Source organism: Oncorhynchus tshawytscha, linkage group LG09 (assembly GCF_018296145.1).
Source record: "Oncorhynchus tshawytscha isolate Ot180627B linkage group LG09, Otsh_v2.0, whole genome shotgun sequence".
Classification (NCBI taxonomy): domain Eukaryota; kingdom Metazoa; phylum Chordata; class Actinopteri; order Salmoniformes; family Salmonidae; genus Oncorhynchus; species Oncorhynchus tshawytscha.
This window is the reverse complement of record NC_056437.1, coordinates 65530268-65550471: the sequence shown is the minus strand read 5'-3', so window position 1 is coordinate 65550471 and position 20204 is coordinate 65530268. Positions and strand designations below refer to the sequence as shown.

At 44.9% G+C, this 20204-nt stretch overlaps 1 protein-coding gene across 3 annotated transcripts in view; it reads right to left on the bottom strand.

The window, feature by feature from the left end:
- The window catches only part of LOC112259162 (potassium voltage-gated channel subfamily C member 1), a 100717-nt gene that overhangs the window by 51745 nt on the left and 28768 nt on the right, over positions 1-20204 (bottom strand). For all 3 annotated transcript variants that reach the window (XM_042327244.1, XM_042327245.1, XM_042327247.1), the window contains exon 2: positions 3420-4380. In XM_042327244.1, the coding sequence (XP_042183178.1) occupies positions 3420-4380 (961 nt within the window). The remainder of the gene's footprint in view (positions 1-3419; positions 4381-20204) is intronic.

The following is a 20204-nucleotide window of genomic DNA, read 5'->3' as shown; positions in this document are numbered from 1 at the left end:
CCAGGTGGTGGTGGTAATCCACCTTAAAGTTGGTTGCCAACTGCCATATAAAGTCCAAAAAACAAGAAGCCTGAAGGAGGAGAGATTACTAGAAACTAACTCGGTTTACCCTTTTATCTTTGGATTAATTGTTGGAGTAGAGGACCTTGTGCATTTCAGGTAAAATGACAACCCAGGTAGCCAGGTGCACTGTGTTTCCTCCGACACATTGGTGCGGCTGACTTCTGGGTTGGATGCGCGCTGTGTTAAGAAGCAGTGCGGCTTGGTTGGATTGTGTTTCGGAGGACGCATGGCTTTCAACCTTCATCTCTCCCGAGCCCATACAGGAGTTGTAGCCATGAGACAAGATAGTAATTACTAACAATTGGATACCACGAAATTGGGGAGAAAAGGGGGTAAAATTAAAATTAAAATAATAATCATTTAAAAAACAACCCAATGTTTATCCCAGCACAAATTAGCTAGCAACAGCAAGCTTCATGCTTTTCGACCTGTCCCCAAATTAATATAGTGTGATCAGAGTTCGTTTTGATATTTCAACCTGCGTGTCCTGATCGCGTCTGTTGTGGGTGGACAAAATCAACATGCGCACGATGGCGCACGTGAGCGGTCTGGTCAGCATTTTGGAATGCTAGCGCGTTCAACAGCTGCTGCAGGAATGTGCTGACAGGGATTTCGCCCAGTGTGTTGATATGGTCAATGCGCCCAGTCGCCTTGCAGTATGCTACCGCACAGTGAGGCAGCAGTGGGCCCAGTAGACGGGCCAATCACCGGTGGCGAGTCCACCCAGCAGGGGTATCCTGAGCTAGGAAGCCCAGCGCATCTAGACGTTATGTCACAGCGCAGATACCGACCTCTGGCTTCCACCACACAGCACAGCAAGGCAGGAAAGGAGTCAGAAGACTCCGGTAGATTGCTGGACCACAGATGGAAAACCTGACCGTGGAGGAGTATCCAAGGCTAGTCCCCCCAAGCGTGTCTAGACAGTCAGTCACACCACAGATGCATCCTCTCTCGGCTTTCATGTAGAAACCGGCAGATGTCACTGCTTGGTTAACTAGCGATTTTAACACATTGATTGCTTTGATCCTCCCGATTTTGCCACTTGTTTGTTGACAACTCTCTAAGTAATAAAAACTTCTAACACTTGACACAAACAAAGTGTGACACAAACACGCTTAGCGACACTGCCCTGCCCGTACAAATGTAAAGTGTCGGTAACATGCCTTACGAGCTGAAATAAAAGATCCAAGGACTAAACCGCATGTTCAATGGAAATCCTTAATTTAAATTGTTTTGTTTTTTTAGTCTAGGACTAGGCGGAAACTGACCCTACAACTTTCAAACAGACTGAGCCTAGATGGAGTAAAAGAAAGCAAAACTGCAATTGAAATGTAGATAAAGGTAACAGGAAAGAGATCAGGTTCAAAACATCTCCGCTCTTATTGTATTTGTTACATTTTGTAGCAACCTCTTCTCCTCACCAATCCTCTCTTTTGTCTCTTCTTATTTACATTTTAGTCATTTAGCAGACACTCTTTATCCAGAGCGACTTACAGTAGTGAGAAAATACTCAGTAGTGAGTATTTCCATACTTTTTTGGTACTGGTCCCCCGTGGGAATTGAACCCACAATCCTAGCGCTGCAAGCAGCCATGTGCTACCAACTGCGCTACACTTGTCTCCTCTCCTGGGCTGTAAAGCTGTGCTGACAGAAGGAGCTCTTTCGGCTGTGTGAACTCACCAGCTGATCGGGACTGGCATGTCCACACACACACACACACACACACACACCTATGTATTACTAGTGTGTGTGGATGGCTAGTGCAAGAGGGAAATAGGCCTATATGATGTGCAAATGTATGTAAGTGTGTGTGAGTGCAGTGTTTCCCCATATTCATTTAGCAGCAGTGGCCCACCACTGCTACAGTTTTGCCACCGCTACAGAAAATATGATGTAATATTTTATATTTATATATATATATTTCTGCCAAGATGCGCTTTTAAATGTATAGTCATTGGCTCAATGATTGAAAGTCTATGGTGTGTGTGTGTGTGTGCGCGCGCAAGAGCGTGTTTTTGGGATAGGTATTTGAAGGTAATGTCTGTGTTCGAGTACTCTCATGAAAACAAACGTACCGAACTGGCATGTTTGCGTTAAACATGGCTGAAGGCGAAAAAAGCTTGTGGTATGCCATCGGTTGTTCCAAATACTGCTTGTTCTGATACACAACTTTAACATTCACTGCCCTTGACATACTCACATCTGACAGACATGTTGTCAGCGCTTTTAAATGTAACCTGCTAAATAGTTGTATTTGAACATTTTGAGTACTCAATATTTAATGGAGGCCAAACACCGATTCCAGTACTTGAGTACTTGTGTGTGTGTACATGCGTGTGTGTGTCTCGCTCTGAGTAGCCTACATGTGTAAATTGAGGGGCCCTCTCTAATGCCATTTTACATGCTTCTCAACATCTCTCTTGTCATAACTAATCCTTTTCTCAATCCACCCCCCCCAACCCTCCACCCATCACCCGCTCTACTCTTCAAGTTTAATTGCTTTTCTGTCCACTGTCAAACAGCGTTTTGACAGGCCAATCTTCCCAACCAAATATTTATAAACGTTAAAGCCGACGTGTTGAGAGCTCCCCAGCAGAGAGAGAAGGATGAGGGTGGAGGGGTGGCTGGGGGGGGTTAGATTATGGGATCACCCTGCTCTATACAGAGTTACAGTGTCTATCTGACTTCATCAGCGTGTGTGTGTGTGTGTGTGTGTGTGTGTGTGTGTGTGTGTGTGTGTGTGTGTGTGTGTGTGTGTGTGTGTGTGTGTGTGTGTGTGTGTGTGTGTGTGTGTGTGTGTGTGTGTGTGTGTGTGGCCCTCAGCTTCCCTATTTAACATGGTTACAGATCCACTTCATTTCTCCCCACACTCTCTAATCGGGTTAACTCTACATACTGGAGAGGGATGGAAACACACACACACACCACATACCCACACATGCGGTCATGGTAGAAAGGGAGGATTGTGATGGTTGGGAACCATAATCTGACAGAGTGCTATTTAAGACTGTTCCAGTATCTTAACTACAGTACAGTGATTCAGACATGGGGTATATGTTGTGATACATTGGGTTAGTTACATGTGACTCAGAGGCAAGCCGAGACACCACATCATGTAGAGAGAGTGATCTGTGTAATTTGATCATAATATTGTCATATTAGTGTGAGGGATGCTGCAGGTCACCAGCAGTCAGTCACTCTAGATAGATTCCAAATATACTGCATCCTCACACACAAACACACCACACACACACAGGTGCGTGCACACACGCACGCACACACACACACACACACACACATGCCTCTCCTCCCCTCCCCTTCCTCCATCCCTCTCCTCCCTCCCCTGATCTACCCACCTGTCCTGTTGATCTCGATGATCTCCTCCTGGGCCAGAGGGCAGTCCCCTCCCCCCAGGCTGCCTGAGCTCACCATACCCGGCCCGGCGGTGGCCATGGCCAGGGCGTCTGGCTTGCAGTAGTTGGGCGAGCCCGGCATGGTGGGCCGAGGGATGTGCTTGCCCTTCCTCTTGGGCAGCTTCTGCTTGGCCATGGCCAGTGAGTAGTACATGCCAAAGTTGTTGACGATGACGGGCACAGGCATGGCGATGGTCAGCACCCCCGCCAGGGCGCACAGCGCGCCCACCAGCATCCCCGACCACGTCTCGGGGTACATGTCCCCGTAGCCCAGAGTGGTCATGGTGACCACGGCCCACCAGAAGCCAATGGGGATGTTCTTGAAGTTTGTGTGTTTGGCGGCCGTAGGGTCGTCAGGGTCGGCGCCGATGCGCTCGGCGTAGTAGATCATGGTGGCGAAGATGAGCACTCCGAGGGCGAGGAAGATGATGAGGAGGAGGAACTCGTTGGTACTGGCGCGGAGCGTGTGGCCCAGCACCCGCAGGCCCACGAAGTGACGAGTCAACTTGAAGATACGCAGGATCCTGACAAAGCGCACCACTCGCAGGAAGCCCAACACGTCTTTGGCGGCTTTGGAATCCAGGCCGCTCAGCGCCACCTCCAGGTAGAAGGGCATGATGGCAATAAAGTCAATGATATTGAGGGTGCTACTGAAGAACTCCTTCTTGCAGGGGCAGAAGATCACGCGCATCATGACCTCGATGGTGAACCAGATGACGCACGTTCCCTCCACATAGGTGAGCCAGCCGTCGGTCACCACCTCGTAGACGATCTCCTGGCGCGTCACATTGCCCACCGTCACGTTCTCTGTTTTGTTGTAGATGGTGTTGAAGGCCTCGTGCGTCTCCAGGCAGAAGGTGGTGATGGAGATGAGGATGAACAGAAGGGAGAGGAACGCACAGTACTGTAGGAGAGAAGAGAGAGGGAGAGAGATGGTTAGGTTCAAGTTTTCTTTTTTACTTAGTTGCCAGTTACAGGATTATGTTTCTTGTGCTCATTGAATTCTCCCCGAAGCCTAACCCAAAGGATCACATGGATTTACAGATGAATGTCATTCACATACTGGTATCACGGAAAATATGCAGCAACTGAGGTTAACCTAAACTGATTTTTTTTTAAACATAAAAAACACCAATGTTCCCAGACGCACGAATAGATCTGTTTGACACAGTTTTAGGTCTAACGCCAACGATTACACAGAAACTCTGATGAACTCAGCAGGTCAACTGAACAAACCACATAGCAACCATGCAGTTAGGATTGGGGAGTAACGGATTACATGGATTACTAAAAAAAATTAAAAACTCTGACCGCAATTCGTTACGTTACCAGCAAAAATATTGTAATCCGATTACAGATACTTTTGAAAAACTAGATGGTTACTTCTAGGATTACTTTTATATTCAGAAAAGACGTTTGAGCAAAATGTATTTGACACCTTTCTGTTTTTTCAATGACATTCAAATCAGCATGGGTGCAAATTTCAGTTTGTTTCCGCCTGAGCGAGTCTGACCACAAGTCAGAGACCAATATGATGACACACCAAATTAGCTGAAATCACTCAGTTCTGCCTCAAGGACAAGACTCATAAATGTACACCCGCTTAAGAGGCATTAGAAGAAGACAAACATTTATATTACCAATTGAACATCTGCAGCATAAATCAATGCTAGAGTTTACATAACTGGCCATGTATGGATGTAGGCTTCTACTACAGATAATAATACAATTAGGCTATATCTTTACATAAAAAAAACAAGTCTTGTCAGATATTTTGTCACTCCAATTAATTTAATACCCTTTGAACTTCAAAAAAAAAGAAAAGGAAATGGGCCTAGCTATGGATATATAGATTAGCCAAATTGTTTTAACTGAGCTGCTATATTGTAAACATTTATGAAAACAAAAATGTGCTTTTTGGTCTTCATTTAAGGTTTGGGTTTCGGCATTAGGGTTAGCAGTGTGGGTTAGGTTTAAATTCAGATTTTATGACTTTGAGGCTAAAACGTAAAACATATTCACACGCATGTGCAGACGATTAAAGGGTTTATTTTCTCGTGCGTACACACATTAAAATGTCGTTTGCATGACAATAACACAGCTAGTTGGCTAATACCCCATTCATAGACGGTAACTGCTCTTATCACCTTCTGAAGATAATAACAAAACTCCCCTGGTCAGAATATAACGTTACTAAGAGGTCCGGCGGTTTTGGAAACATAAGTAACGTATACTTCATATCAGCGAGAAATAATACAAATAACAAAATAAGTTCAGTTACTAGACACCTTTAAAAGGGTTAAGGTTCACACACGGCCATATGTCCATGTTACAGCACATGTTTACGGGAGAAAGAGTGGAGTACCTGTGCCAATTATTTATATGCGTCTCCGAATACCCTGTGCAAACGGAAGTTGGACGCCACAAACGTGTTGTCACTGAAAAAATACTGTCTGCTGCAACTGTTAAAACCAGTGTGTATTTTACATTTGTGAAATTATTTTTGGTGTGAAAGTAAGAGAGATTTATGTTTCTAGAACCGTATCGCAATTGAGATGGAGTTTGAGCCTGTTTTGGCTTCCAGTGCTGATTCACCTTTAAACAGAACATGTAAGGTCCTTGGCTCCTGAGTAATGTTAGCATATCAAACATGAACGTTCACCCCTCCTCATACGAAAATAAAAGTTAATTTTTCTTTATATTATGTAAGTCAACACTGTTGAGCTTTCCTTTGTAAAAGCTACGGCGACAATTTTAGAATATGACAGGTTAATGCAATATCAGGTGAACACTCAATAAAACGAGTTTTTAAAATATGAAAATGTCTGTACATTTCAGCTGTTTCAGAAACATTGCTCTGCTATTAGTATTTTTACTATGTGCATGTTGGGTTCAAGGGTAATTCTGTTTACACTCCCCTGCTTAGAGGGAAGCAACTGTAGAACGAGTGTCGTGCTGTCGTTCCAGACGTGAGAAATACGCAATATTCTAATAATGTCTCTCGAGAATAGATACCTCCTAGAATCTCTCGAAATTCTCCTTAATTCTCGTCAATGAGAATAGACCCATAGATTTGGCCTATCAGCTGACAGTGAATGTAAATAAACAGGGTGGCTGTGCTGCGTTTTGGGTCATTGCAGTGGTACTGTGCTTCTGATAAGAGACGGAAGACAGGTGGCGCCAGACACCATGAACAACAGACCATAAATGAGAGAGAGAGAGAGATGCAGCTAATACAGTATGGGCATTCTGCTGCAATCTCATTGAAGCTGCACTGAGACAGAAAGAGGGAGAGAGGGAGGGAGAGAGCTAGGGGAAAAGAGAGGCGGAGGCAGAAAACGGTGGGAGACGGGGTTCAAGATGGAGTGCGACTGTACAGTAGAGACAGAGAGTGGTGGAAAGAGGAAGAGGGAGACGAAGAGAGAAAGAGAGAGATGGGGGTTCGTGAGTTACGACGCTGTGGGCAATGGACGGCCACCCTTAAGAAAACAGATATGTCATGTTCGCTCTCACATAGATAAATGTCTATTGATTGAGCCGGCGTGCCTGTTTAAAGCACCGGGCCTTTTCTCCTATCAGCCCCTCTGGATCAATAGTATTTTTAATTGAACCTTTATTTAACTTGTCAAATCAGTTAAGAACAAATTCTTATTTATAATGATGACAGCCAAACCCTGTCCAATTGCGCACCGCCCTATGTGATGCAGCCTGGATTCAAACCAGCAACCGCGGTGACACCTCTTGCACTGCGATGCCTTAGACCGCTGCGCCACTCGGGAGCCCAAAAGTATCTGTTCATCTCAGGCACACGGAACCTCACGCTCTCACAAAACCGACCTAAACCCATTCAGCTTCAACCTCAACCTCAACCCAGCCCAACCCAACCTCAACCCAGCTTCAACTCAACATAACCTCACCCAACTTCTGCCCAGCCTCAACCAAACCTAACAGAACCTCAACCCAAATGAACTCAACCAAGCCTCAACCTAACCAATCCACAACCCAGCCTCAACTATGGCTCAGCGATATATTAAATTAATTTGAATCATTCAAATGTATGTTTTAGCACGATATTCCAAATGCCTGTATTTCTTTATGGGGGTTTACGTCCACTTGTTCTCATGTTGTCTTTTTGGTCTCACTCCTTCTGCTGTGGCTGTGCACCTTCCAATTTACACACAAACACCAAACTCCTCCCCCTGCCACTGAGAACAACAAATAGGAAAATGTACTTCTTCCTCTCTGACAACATGCGGTTTCTACTCGCCATTTGCATTTGCGGTTTGGTCCAACAGAATCGCTCATATGGACAGCAAAACACATTGACACGTTATTTTCCAATAATAGAGGAAAACTTAAAGGTGCATTATGCAGAAATCGCTCCTCCATTTCCTGTTTGCTAAAATTCGAATAGTTTGCATAATTTCGGTTCATGTGACAAAACAAGCAAGTATAGTGTCGATAATCATTGTACCATCTAAACAGCTGTGCAAATATATTTTTCGATTTAACAAAAAAATATAGCATATTAAGCTGTTTGAAGCTGGTGTACAAAACCAAAAGTAAATGTTGCAAAAGCAAAAACGTAAGAACAAAGTGGACAGGCTGGCCTGCTGTTCAAACCGTGGGGAGACAGACAGAATGGTGTGTTAATGACAATTCAACTGTTCTACCTTGTTTGTTAGAAAATAGATCCAAGTTGGCTAAACGTTAAATATAAAGATGAGCTGGCTACTCACTAGCACGTGGGCTTGTGCTTCAGAGATTGTTTATGATACCTGTGTTCATTCTCTATAGTGCCTGCAACAACAGGTTTATCATTATTAGTGAATGTGCATTGTGCGTGGTTCTGCTAAAAACGTGTCAATGAAAAGGGCATTTTCATAGACAGTTAACATATTTTGATCAAATAATGACATTATTAGTGGGTCTTATTATTGTGGAAGGCCTAGGTAGCCAATGTATATGTTCACAAGCCCGGAATTCATTAAAGTATTGCTCACTGTTTCAAATGCAGCGTGTTTTACCTTTAATAGTACAACAAAGCTTATTTAGAGAAAACAGTTTTAAAAATCAAGATATATATATATTGTGAATCGCCCATAAGTTTGATTTTGTTTTTAGGCCATATCGCCCAGCCTCTGTCTCTATATGCCTCTCTCTCTGCCTCTCTCTCTCTCTCTCTCTCTCTCTCTGCCTCTGCCTCTCTCTCTATATGCCTCTCTCTCTCTCTCTGCCTCTCTCTGCCTCCCTCTCTGCCTCTCTCTCTCTCTCTCTGCCTCTCTCTGCCTCCCTCTCTGCCTCTCTCTCTCTCTATATGCCTCTCTCTCTGCCTCTCTCTCTCTCTCTGCCTCTCTCTGCCTCCCTCTCTGCCTCTCTCTCTCTCTATATGCCTCTCTCTCTGCCTCTCTCTCCTCTCTCTCTGCCTCTCTCTGCCTCCCTCACTGCCTCTCTCTCTGACTCTCTATATGCCTCTCTTTCTCTCTCTCTCTCTCTGCCTCTCTCTCTGCCTCTCTCTCTGCCTCTCTCTCTGCCTCCCTCTCTGCCTCCCTCTCTCTGCCTCTCTCTGCCTCCCTCTCTGCCTCTCTCTCTCTCTCTCTCTCTCTGCCTCTCTCTGCCTCTCTCTGCCACCCAATGAATTCCCTTTATGTAACACGTCATTACAGTCACTTATATACGTGTGTGTGTGTGTGTGTGTGTGTGTGTGGTACTGCTGCTGTTTCCCCCTCTGCAGTGTTGCCCTCCCCTCTCTGTTCCCTCGCTATCCTCTTCCTCCTCCCTTTTATTTCTCACAAAAATCCCTCTCTCTCTCGCTCTCTACTTCTAGATCTTTAGCTCTCCCATACCTTCACACTCCTCCTCTGTCTCTCTCTCTCTCCCTCACTCCCTCTCTCTCTCTGTCTCTCTCTCCCCTTCCCTCTCCCTCTGGTCTATGCAGTAAGCTGCCTGAACGTATCGTGGTCCTTCCAGAGCCCTGGCTGCAGAGTACAGTTGTCTTGCAAAATGCCTGCTCAGATCTCAGTAGAGAGAAACACGTACATCTGGATAGGGAGCTTGCATTTCATACAACACAAACTTGAAACATACAGGCACGCAGGTACACACACACACACACACACACACAACAAAATCACTCTAATTTCCAAAAATACAAAAGCCTACACACGCTCAACCGACATTATGAATATCAAACCAACCCAGCCCAGAATGACAAGAGGCTCCAGTGTATATCTACCCTTAATGCAGTACATTATATTATAGATGTCTTTGAGGATGTGTCTCAAATAGCAGCAGTCGGGTCAATCTTCTCATAACAGAGGAATAGAATCAAACAAAACACAGCCCAAATGAGTGGTCTGGATACTCCTGGGAGAGCTGCTTAATTCCCCCAGCCTATTAACATGAACTAATTTAACGAGCCTCATCTCATCTCACTGTGGCCTGGAAACGCTGATGATGAGGAGACCCGTTTCCGTGCCGACTAGAGACACCGCCGCCCGTCGCCTGTGATGTCACCTGCACTCAAGCTCCACTTTTGGGGACACTTTTTTTGTCTTTTTTTTTTGTCGTCTGTGTGTGCAAATCTCGCTTCTCTTTCCATTGGATCTTTCTCTTTCTGTTGCTTTATCAAACATTTAACGGTTCCCTCCCTTGACATGCATGTTTTATGATAGATGGTGTGAGTATGTGTGTGTATGTAACCTTTGCTGAAGCAAAAGCCTGCCATTCCCCTGGCCCTTGCAGTTGCAGGGTGAGATGTTCCCCTCTTCTAGTAGCTCACATGTCTCCTACTATCCTCCTAACCTTGAGTCCATGACTGTGCCGTCAAATCCTTACTTCCTGAGTCCTTGTTTCCTAAATCTTTGTTCCCTCAATTCTTCACCTTCCCCTCATTGGAGGAACGGATCAAAGGTCCCGCCCCCCTGACCTCCCCGAATAAGCTTTGAGAGGGAGGCGAAGAACGGACGAAACAATGATAAAGGAAGCAAGGATTTGATGGCTAGTGACATTTTCAGACACAGGAGGAGAGTGTGCTGAACGAGCCCTGTAGGTTCATTGAGCACATTGCGTCTTAAAGCTCCCTAGGGAGTCCCTGAGATGATACAGTATGCCTGTGTTCCAAATGCCATCCTATTCTCTACACAGTGCACTACTGTTGACCAGGACTCATAAGGCTCTGGTCAAAAGTAGTGCACTATGTAGGGGACTAGGGTGCAGGGTCCTGTCAAAGGTAGTGCACTATATAGGGAAAATGGTGTGGGACCCAGTCAGACTAACAACACACCTACTGATGGACAGGCAGACAGCCCTTCTGGTAAAGGTCAAGTCAGAGGGATGGCCAAATCTCTACCTCCGCCCTTCTCCTGAAGTGTATGGGTTTTAAAATGGTGGAAACTCCTCCAGCCAATGCTTACACCAATCCAATGCTTTTAAATGCATGCAGGGAAGTGGGCACATGCGCACTTGGGGAGAAGGATGGAGAATGGGGATGCATGGGCCCTGGTTAAACGTAGTGCACTACATAGGAAGCAGGGTTCCATTTCAGCCCAGGTCTACCGCACCCGGATGTAAACGTGACAGTGACGAGGGTAGTGCTGGGAGGAGAACACTTAGTAGTGGGTTTTCAGTCACACTGAAGTAATGGGGTTGTCTTGAAGACTATATTGTTCTGAGCTCTAATACACACACACACACACACACACACGCACGCACACAAGCAGTGAGTCAGTGAGTCTGTCAGTCTCACACACACACAGACAGATGCAGACACACACAGACAGACAGACACACACAGACAAACCTCTTCTGCTTCCAAATCAGAATACAGAGCACATCTCCATACAGACAGCACACTATGACAGACAGACATATCATCCTATAATATGACTTCCGAAACAGTGCTTTAGTACTACACACATAGCATTATGAACAATGATCTAAGCATCATACTGAACACTGCAATGGTCTGAGGACATCTTTAAACACTGCACCAATATGAAAACCCTCGACATTGCAGCAGAGTAGAGGAGGAGGGGGAAGAGAACACACAGAGAGAGAGAGAGAGAGAGAGAGAGAGAGAGAGAGAAAGAAATGACTGATTCAATTAAAACATAAGATGAAGGTGGCACTGATGAATAAATTGTTGTCTTCATGAATAAGTGATTATTTACAGTGGTTACGTCTTCTAAATAAATGTGTGATCTCAGTAGATCTGTCTGCCTGGAAAAGTGACCAGCAGGATTACTTAAGAATGAGAGATGACATTTGAAAGGTCTTAGGTTTGTCAATGGACATGACGGTGGTGTTTCTAAACAGTTATTGATTAGAATCATATCAAAATCACTAACTGCTGAGAAAGACCTTATCAGAAGAGGCGAGACAGGTAGGAGTATTTGAAAAGACAATGTGATCCTTCCTAAGACACCCCTTATCAGGTTTGGGTGGTATCCAGATTGTCATACCTTCATACCACATGAGGCTGCTGAGGAGAAAATGGATCATAATAATGGCCCAGAACGAAGCAAATGGCATGGTATCAAACACCTGGAGACACCGGGTGTTTGATACCATTCCACCATTCTTCCTAATTAAGGTGCCACCAACCTCCTGTGCTTCATACTGACCTTGTACCGTCCCGGGATATTCCGTAATACTGGCACTGAACACAAGTAAACCCGAAGGTTAGCAATGCTAACAAGTACAAGTAAATTCCCATAGCAAATGCTAACTAAATGCTAACGAGCACATTTTATACAGTCTCAGACAAAACTATTTGCAGGATAGACATCCCAGGCCGTAACGTTATACAATTAACACAAAAAATGCTACTCACAGTTTGCTGCACGCACAAAACAAATATTACACAGCAAGGCTCTTGTTACAGGAGGGGATTCTCCACCGTTACCGGGAGAAGCTTGTTTTTGCAAGAAGTTCACCACTTATCTAGATAACTAGCTACTAAATTAGCAAACCAAATTCACAACGGCAGAGAATTTAGCACATTTTAGACAGTTAACTTATAACTATTAAGATACTGTATCTAGCTGGCAAACATTTAGTTGTGAATTCCATACTGTAACTAGATCAGCTGGCGCTTACTGCACAACAGTGATTGACTCACAGGGCTCCGGTCTCTCATCATTGTGTGCTTGTAAACAAACACCATGTGACTGGGGACTACCGGTAAACTTCCTAATGAAAAATAATGTGACAGGTGAAATGAAGAACGCGATGTGCTTTATCCCCGAATGTATTGCACATGTTGACTGCAGGTATTTACTTAAAAAGTAGCTACAAATATTCAAATGTATAAAAATAAAAAACGTAGAAGAAATAGTTTCAACGGTATTGAAAAAACATCCCGTGACTATTTCCAAATACCCGGGTATATGTTATATATGGTATACCACCCAAGCCTACCCCGACTGTCTAATTGTACCCACATTATTATCTAAACTATTTCTAATCAAAATCTGAAACAAGCACAGGCTTCATCATCATCCCCATAGCTCTCTCTGTTTTTCCCTCCCTCCCTCCCTCCCTCCCTCCCTCCCTCCCTCCCTCCCTCCCTCCCTCCCTCCACTACCTCAAAGTTAATCTCTCGCTCTCTTTTCTTTTCTCTCCTTTCCCCTCCAATCTAGCCCTCTCCCTCACTCACTCAAGTCAGTGACCTAATTTTCATTAATGCCTCCTCAATCTCACAGATCTCCTATAGCCTCCTCTCCTCTATTCTTCCTCTCCTCTCCTTCTCTTCCTCACACTGATTTTCCTTTCTGTTTTGCCATCTCTGGCCCACTTTAATCGAAGAAAAACTTTAAGAACCCTTCATAAAACCTTTAAACCTCCATACATGCTTCAATCATTTATAAAGAAAAAGTAATGAGCTTCAAAGTTGTTTGTTTAAAGTAAGACTGCCATCTCTTCCTCTCTCTTTTATTTTTCTCTCTTCCCTCGTCGTTGTAACTATCTCTCCTCTTTATCTGTTAGTGCCTCCACCTTAATTTTACTCCTCTTTCTTTCTGTCTTACTCCTCTCATTCCTCCCTTTCTCCTCTCTAACCCTTCCATTGTTTAGTTTGAATAATACATGCGCTTGGAAACATTCCACAGTTCGCTGACATGCACACTGGCCATTAGGCAATCTGGAGTTCACCCCTAAAAAATGCCTTTTAACAAAAATACAAGCCATCATGGCTTCTTGAAAGCAACTAAGTGGCCTCAGGATCAAGAAGTTCATACACACAAAAACACGCGCACACGCGCGCGCACACACACGCACACACACGTCTGCTTGTGCATAAAATAACACATAAAAGTGGATATTAACAACATTCTCATTAATGGTCTCTCAGTTAAAAACTTCAGAGTACTGATAAAAGGGGGGAGAGAAAAATGGAGAGAGAAAAAGAGATAGTGGGAGAAAGAAAGAACATTTGAGAGAGGAATCTCGAGAGATGGAGGGTCAGCGAGAGTGAGTGAACGAGAGGGGGAGACAGAAAAATAGGCAGAGTGAAAGAGGGAGAGAGAGAACGATAGATGAGAGAGAGAGAGAGATATACAGGATAAAGGAAAAGAGAGGTGACAGGAAAGGGGGAGTGACGAGAGAAGGGAAGGAGAGGGGGAGAAGAAGAAGAAGAGGTAGTGAGGTGTAAAGGGGGAGAGAAAGAGAGCTTGGGACAGCAGATCACAACAGACTATTAGCATCAATTAGGCTGTATGAAGACAAGCCCCGCTCACAAGTCATCACAGTCAGATCATACAGCACAACACAGATCTAACATCCCTGAGGGGGAGGGAAACCGAGAGCGAGACAGAGAGAGAGAGAGAGAGAGAGAGAGAGAGAGAGAGAGAGAGAGAGAGAGAGAGAGAGAGAGAGAGAGAGGGGGAATCAGGTTAGACTAGAGAGAGAAAGTCAAGAGAGGTAGCAAGAAAGACGCAGGGTTTAAGTGCACCCTAAGTGTGAATAGCGGTCATATAGGGTGCACTGTCATATAGAAGGGTGTTCCATGAAACTAAACTCATCACTTACTGAATGTGAACAGCTCTAGAGACCACCTAGCTATCTATGCTACCGGTACTTTAAGATTACTTTATTTGTCAATTGTACACAAGGTCCAACCGAAATTTAACTTCTGATTTATTCCAAACCCTCCAAAAGACACATGCATATACAGGCTGGAGAGGTAAGAGCATGAAATGACTAACAAAACGGTACGTTTCCTGAGGCCAGGGTGGTCCAGCGGTCTGACCCGCTGTCTATGTGACACTCTCTCCTCCCATCCTTTCCACTTTCTCTCTCCTCTCTGTCTAATAACAAGCTGGGGTGGGGTTTCCAACGCCATGTCATTGTAGCTGGCCGAAGTGTCCCAAATGAAGAGTTCTGACGAGCCACTGACTGGTCACCAACACTCCTGTACACCACAGTACAGAGGAGCTGAAAACTTTGCTCTCAGCGTATACAAAGAAAGAACATGGGATTAATATTGCAGTTGTATAAATATTGCAGTACAACACAACACATGGGCTAGACCAGAGCCCGAGTACAGGGGGAAGAGGCGTAGAGAGACAGAAGGAATGGGTGTGTGTGTGTGTGTGTGTGTGTGTGTGTGTGTGTGTGTGTGTGTGTGTGTGTGTGTGTGTGTGTGTGTGTGTGTGTGTGTGTGTGTGTGTGTGTGTGTGTGTGTGTGTGTGTGTGTGTGTGTGTGTGTGTGTGTGTGTGTGTGTGTGTGTGTGTGTGTGTGCTCATCTAAACACATGTGCATTAGTTATTCTTATAACTGAACGGCAACAGTAAGATACCTAGAAACAATACCATCTATCTGTGTATGGCGGAACTAGTCCTGTCATGTTCCTAGGGTGCTACGGTAGTGTGGGGTGCATAGGAGGCACATCTCTCCCCATCCATCTCTCTCTCCAGACCTTTTTTCAGTGTGCCGTGCATTAGCACTGCGCTCTATTCATACCCCAGACCTTAGACAGCCCCAGAGCTGTGGAGGGACTCACCAGAGTGGTAGCACTGAGTCGGAGAGAGAGAGAGAGAGAAAGAAGTGGGAGAGAGAGCGAGAGAGGAGAGATGGGGGAGAGAGAGAGAGATACTAGAGTTGCTACCTAAAACAACCCAGCCTGCTAAACACTAATGCACTGCACCACCACCTCCAGTCTGAATAGACAACACAGCACGCAAGTACAGTTCATGAGTAAGAAGTGGAGGCAGGGTAAAACAAACACACACACACGCACGCACATACACACACGGAAAGTCTTAATGTGAAGAGATTAAGTACACTCTTAGAAAAAAGGGTTATTTGCCTGTCCCCATAGGAGAACCCTTTTTGGTTCCAGGTACAACCATTTTAGGTTTCCCTGTGGGGACAGGCAAAGAACCCTTTCCACCGAGGGTTCTACATGGTCTACAAAAATATTCTACTTGGAACCAAAAGGGTTCTACCTTGAACCAACAAGGGTTCTTCAAAATGTTTTCCTATGGGGACAGTCAAAGAACGCTTAAGTTATAGATAGCACTTTTGTTTTAAGAGTGTAGAGACACAAACAGACAAAAATCTAACCAAATCATAATACACACACACACACACACACACAAAACACACACCTTGACCGAACCCAATTGCCGGTGTGCAGTTGAGGCCAAAGCATAAAACAAAGAGCGTAGACTAGAGGACAGAAGACAGCCAGGCCCAGGCAGGCAGCATCCAGGCAGGCAGCATCCAGGCAGACAGCATCCAGGCAGGCAGCATCCAGGCAGGCAGCATCCAGGCAGGGCACAGCGTTTATTGACACCTCATGGGGAATAAGTGATGCAAATGTAAAGAGGAGCTATTTGTAGTCCGGTCACCTACATGACGCTCCGGTCAGCCTCACCCCACTGTAAGGACATGCACACACACGCTGGCACACACACACACAACACCGTAAGGACACACACACTCTCGTCACTGTAAGGACACGGTCATGACGTGAGCTTCTTTTGAGTTGGGGAGGGGACGCTGACATACTGTACATTAGACCCACTATTCTGCTGAATCATTTTAAGCTATAAGTGTGATGTAATATACTGTAACCCAAACCTAGCCAATACTAATATATACTATTAGCACTATTCACTGAGTGTACAAAACATTAGGAACACATCCCTAATATTGAGTTGCACCCCCTTTTGACCTCTGGACAGCCTCAATTCTTTGGTGCACGGACTTTACAAGATTTAATTTGAACCTTTATTTAACTAGGCAAGTCAGTTAAGAACAAATTCTTATTTACAATGACGGCCTAGGAACAGCAAAACCCTCCCCTAACCCGGACGGTGCTGGGCCAATTGTGTGCCGCCCTATGGGACTCATAGAGTCATTATCTGGTTGGAAGGGGAACCTTCGCCCCAGTCTAAGGTCCTGAGTGCTCTGGAGTAGGTTTTCATCAAGGATCTCTCTGTACTTTGCTCCGTTCATCTTTCCCTCGATCCGGACTAGTCTCCCAGTCCCTGCCGCTGAAAAACATCCCCACAGCATGATACTGCCACCGCCATGCTTCTCCAAAGGGATGGTGCCAAGTTTCCTCCAGACGTGACGCTTGGCATTCAGGCCAAAGAGTTCAATCTTGGTTTCATTAGACCAGATGAATGGTCTGCGAGTCATTTAGGTGCCTTTTGGCAAACTTCAAGCGGCTGTCATGTGTGCCTTTTACTGAAGAGTGGTTTCCGTCTGGCCACTCTCCTATAAAGGCCTAATTAGTGGAGTGCTTCAGAGATGGTTGTCCTTCTGGAAGGTTCTCCCATCACCACAGTGGAACTCTGGAGCACTGTCAGGTTCTTGGTCACCTCCCTGACCAAGGCCCTTCTCCCCCGATTGTGCAGCTCTTCTAGGAAGAGCCTTGGTGGTTCCAACACTGTTTTTTGGGGACCTTTAATGCTACAGAAATGTTTTGGTACCCTTCCCACGATCTGTGCCTCGACCCAATCCTGTCTCGGAGCTCTATGGATAATTCCTTTAATCTCATGGCTTGGTTTTTGCTCTGACATGCACTGTCAACTGTGGGACCTTATATATTCAGTTGTGTGCCTTTCCAAATCATGTCCAATCAATTGAATTTACCACAAGTGGACTCCAATCAAGTTGTAGAAACATCTCAAGGACGATCCTTGGAAACAGGATGCACCTGAGCTCAATTTCGAGTCTCATAGCAAAGGGTCTGAATACTTATGTAAATAAGGTATTTCTAAAAACCTGTTTCCACTTTGTCATTATGTGGTATTGTGTGTAGATTGATGAGGAACATTTTTTATTTCATATATTTTATAAAAAGGCTGTAACGTAACAAAATGTGGAAAATGTAAAGGGGTCTGAATACTTTCTGAATGCACCCCATCTACAATTCAAATACCCTTGATCACTTAACAGACATCAAAAGACAATACAATTCAAAACAGACAAGAGTGCCGTGATTGGCTCTTCCCAGTGTGGCCGTCTCAAGGGAGGGATCAAATGAAGAACCAATAGCAGCAGTCTGGACAGAATTTAATTTATGAATTGTAATTGTTATAAAGCATTAAGAATGATGATGGCCTTTAAAAGGCCCAGTGTAGTCAAAATTCAGTTTCCCCTGTGTTTCGTATCATATTGCATGATAACAGCTGATGAAACTAACAATGTAAAAGTGTGAAGAAATTTGATCAGTGGTATTTCCTGATAGTGAATTGGTTGAAAATACAATCTACACAGGACGTTCTTAAATCAGCAGGTTTGCATGGGTAGGAGTTTCGGCTTTCGCCATGTGGTAAATTGGTTAATAGACCAATAATAAAGAGTTCCAAACCTCTCTGCCAATAACAGCTAGTTTTCATATGGTCAAATGGAGGCTGGTGAGGGGAGGACGGCCAATAGTAATGGCTCGAATGGAATGAACAGAAGCGTATCAAACATATGGAATCCAGACATTATATGAGCCCATCCTACGATTTAAAGTGCCACCAGCCACCACTGATGCAGTCTATACTTCCACATTCACACCAGTCAAATGTCAAGGTTTCCCACCCAACTGCGCAAAATCCGGAAAGGAATTTGTCTCTGTTAGCGACGCATCCATCCTTCAAAACCTCAGAGGGACAAGTAAATACTAAAGCAGAAGAAAGACCGACAACCATCACTAGCCCGGACATTTAATTGCTTTGGGCGCCGTAAGCAGCGCGTAAGCGGGATCGCTGCACTGAATCAGCACATCACAAAATCGATAGGATGAAAAACAAAGAGTGGCGGAGAAGTCTTTCATGAGAAATCAATCGATTGAAGCCATCAACTAAAAGCATCCACAGATCATAGAAGACAAAAGCAGAAAACATAGGGTTTGTTGGGGTAAAAGTACGATTTTTGATGTAATATCTCTAAAATATTGGGAGGGGAGGAGGGCGACAGAGGGAGGGAGAGCACTTCACGCTAATGTATTGCCTTGAGATCTCTCTCTCTCTCTCTCTCTCTCTCTCTCTCTCTCTCTCTCTCTCTCTCTCTCTCTCTCTTTCTCTCTCTCTCATGACACGGACCAATGGATACCCAAGGAGGAACAGGAAGGGAGGAGAGGCAGGAGAGAGAAATGAGAGAGAAGCAGTGGCATAGTCACAGGGCTATAGCACAAAGAGTATCCATCCGTACAGTAGCTACAGTACATAGGTGTGCAAACAACCCCAAAGCCACGGTGCAAAACTGCATAACGTGTGTGAACGTGACACCGTGTGCACGTGTGTGTCGTGTCTGAGGATATTGACAGCGGCTAACAAAAAGAACCTTGCGAGCAGAGCCATTGTGTTAAAACAGGAAAGAAGGAGAAGAGAGGAGGATGGAGATCGGAGAAGAGGAGGCAAAAAGGAAAGGAGAGAGAGAGAAAATGTGCTCACTCCAGCTCTGCTAGTGGATAGAGATTGGTGCAATGACTACTGCTCTGTTCTGAACGGCAAGAACAGCCAGCTGCCAAATCCTGCTCCGGGCTCCTGCACATCACAGTCATAACCGAAAGGAGGCCCTGCCAGAAAGAGATCACTACAGGTCTTTAGAGCTGCATGAATGGAGAATACCATAGGGAGCTGTATCAGTCACGACTTGAATAATGCCCCAGTACAAAGGGCTATGCACACACACAGAGAGAGAGAGAGAGAGAGAGAGAGAGAGAGATATAAACCATGCATTGTGGGGGAGAGAGAGAGAGGTGTGGGTTGTAAACCACTGTGACATCGTCTGTTCTGCTTCAACCACTGTGACATCGTCTGTTCTGCTTCAACCACTGTGACATCGTCTGTTCTGCTTCAACCACTGTGACATCGTCTGTTCTGCTTCAACCACTGTGACATCGTCTGTTCTGCTTCAACCACTGTGACATCGTCTGTTCTGCTTCAACCACTGTGACATCGTCTGTTCTGCTTCAACGGCTGTGACATCGTCTGTTCTGCTTCAACCACTGTGACATCGTCTGTTCTGCTTCAACGACTGTGACATCGTCTGTTCTGCTTCAACCACTGTGACATCTTCTGTTTTGCTTCAACCACTGTGACATCGTCTGTTCTGCTTCAACGACTGTGACATCATCTGCTTTATTTTGCCCATTATAATACGAAAGCAGCACAGCTCCGTGTCCAGTATGTGTAGAGGGATATCCATGTGGTAGTAGTTTTAAAACAATATATTTTTGGACAGTATTGGATTCTACGTTTATCTAACAAAAGAAACACAGA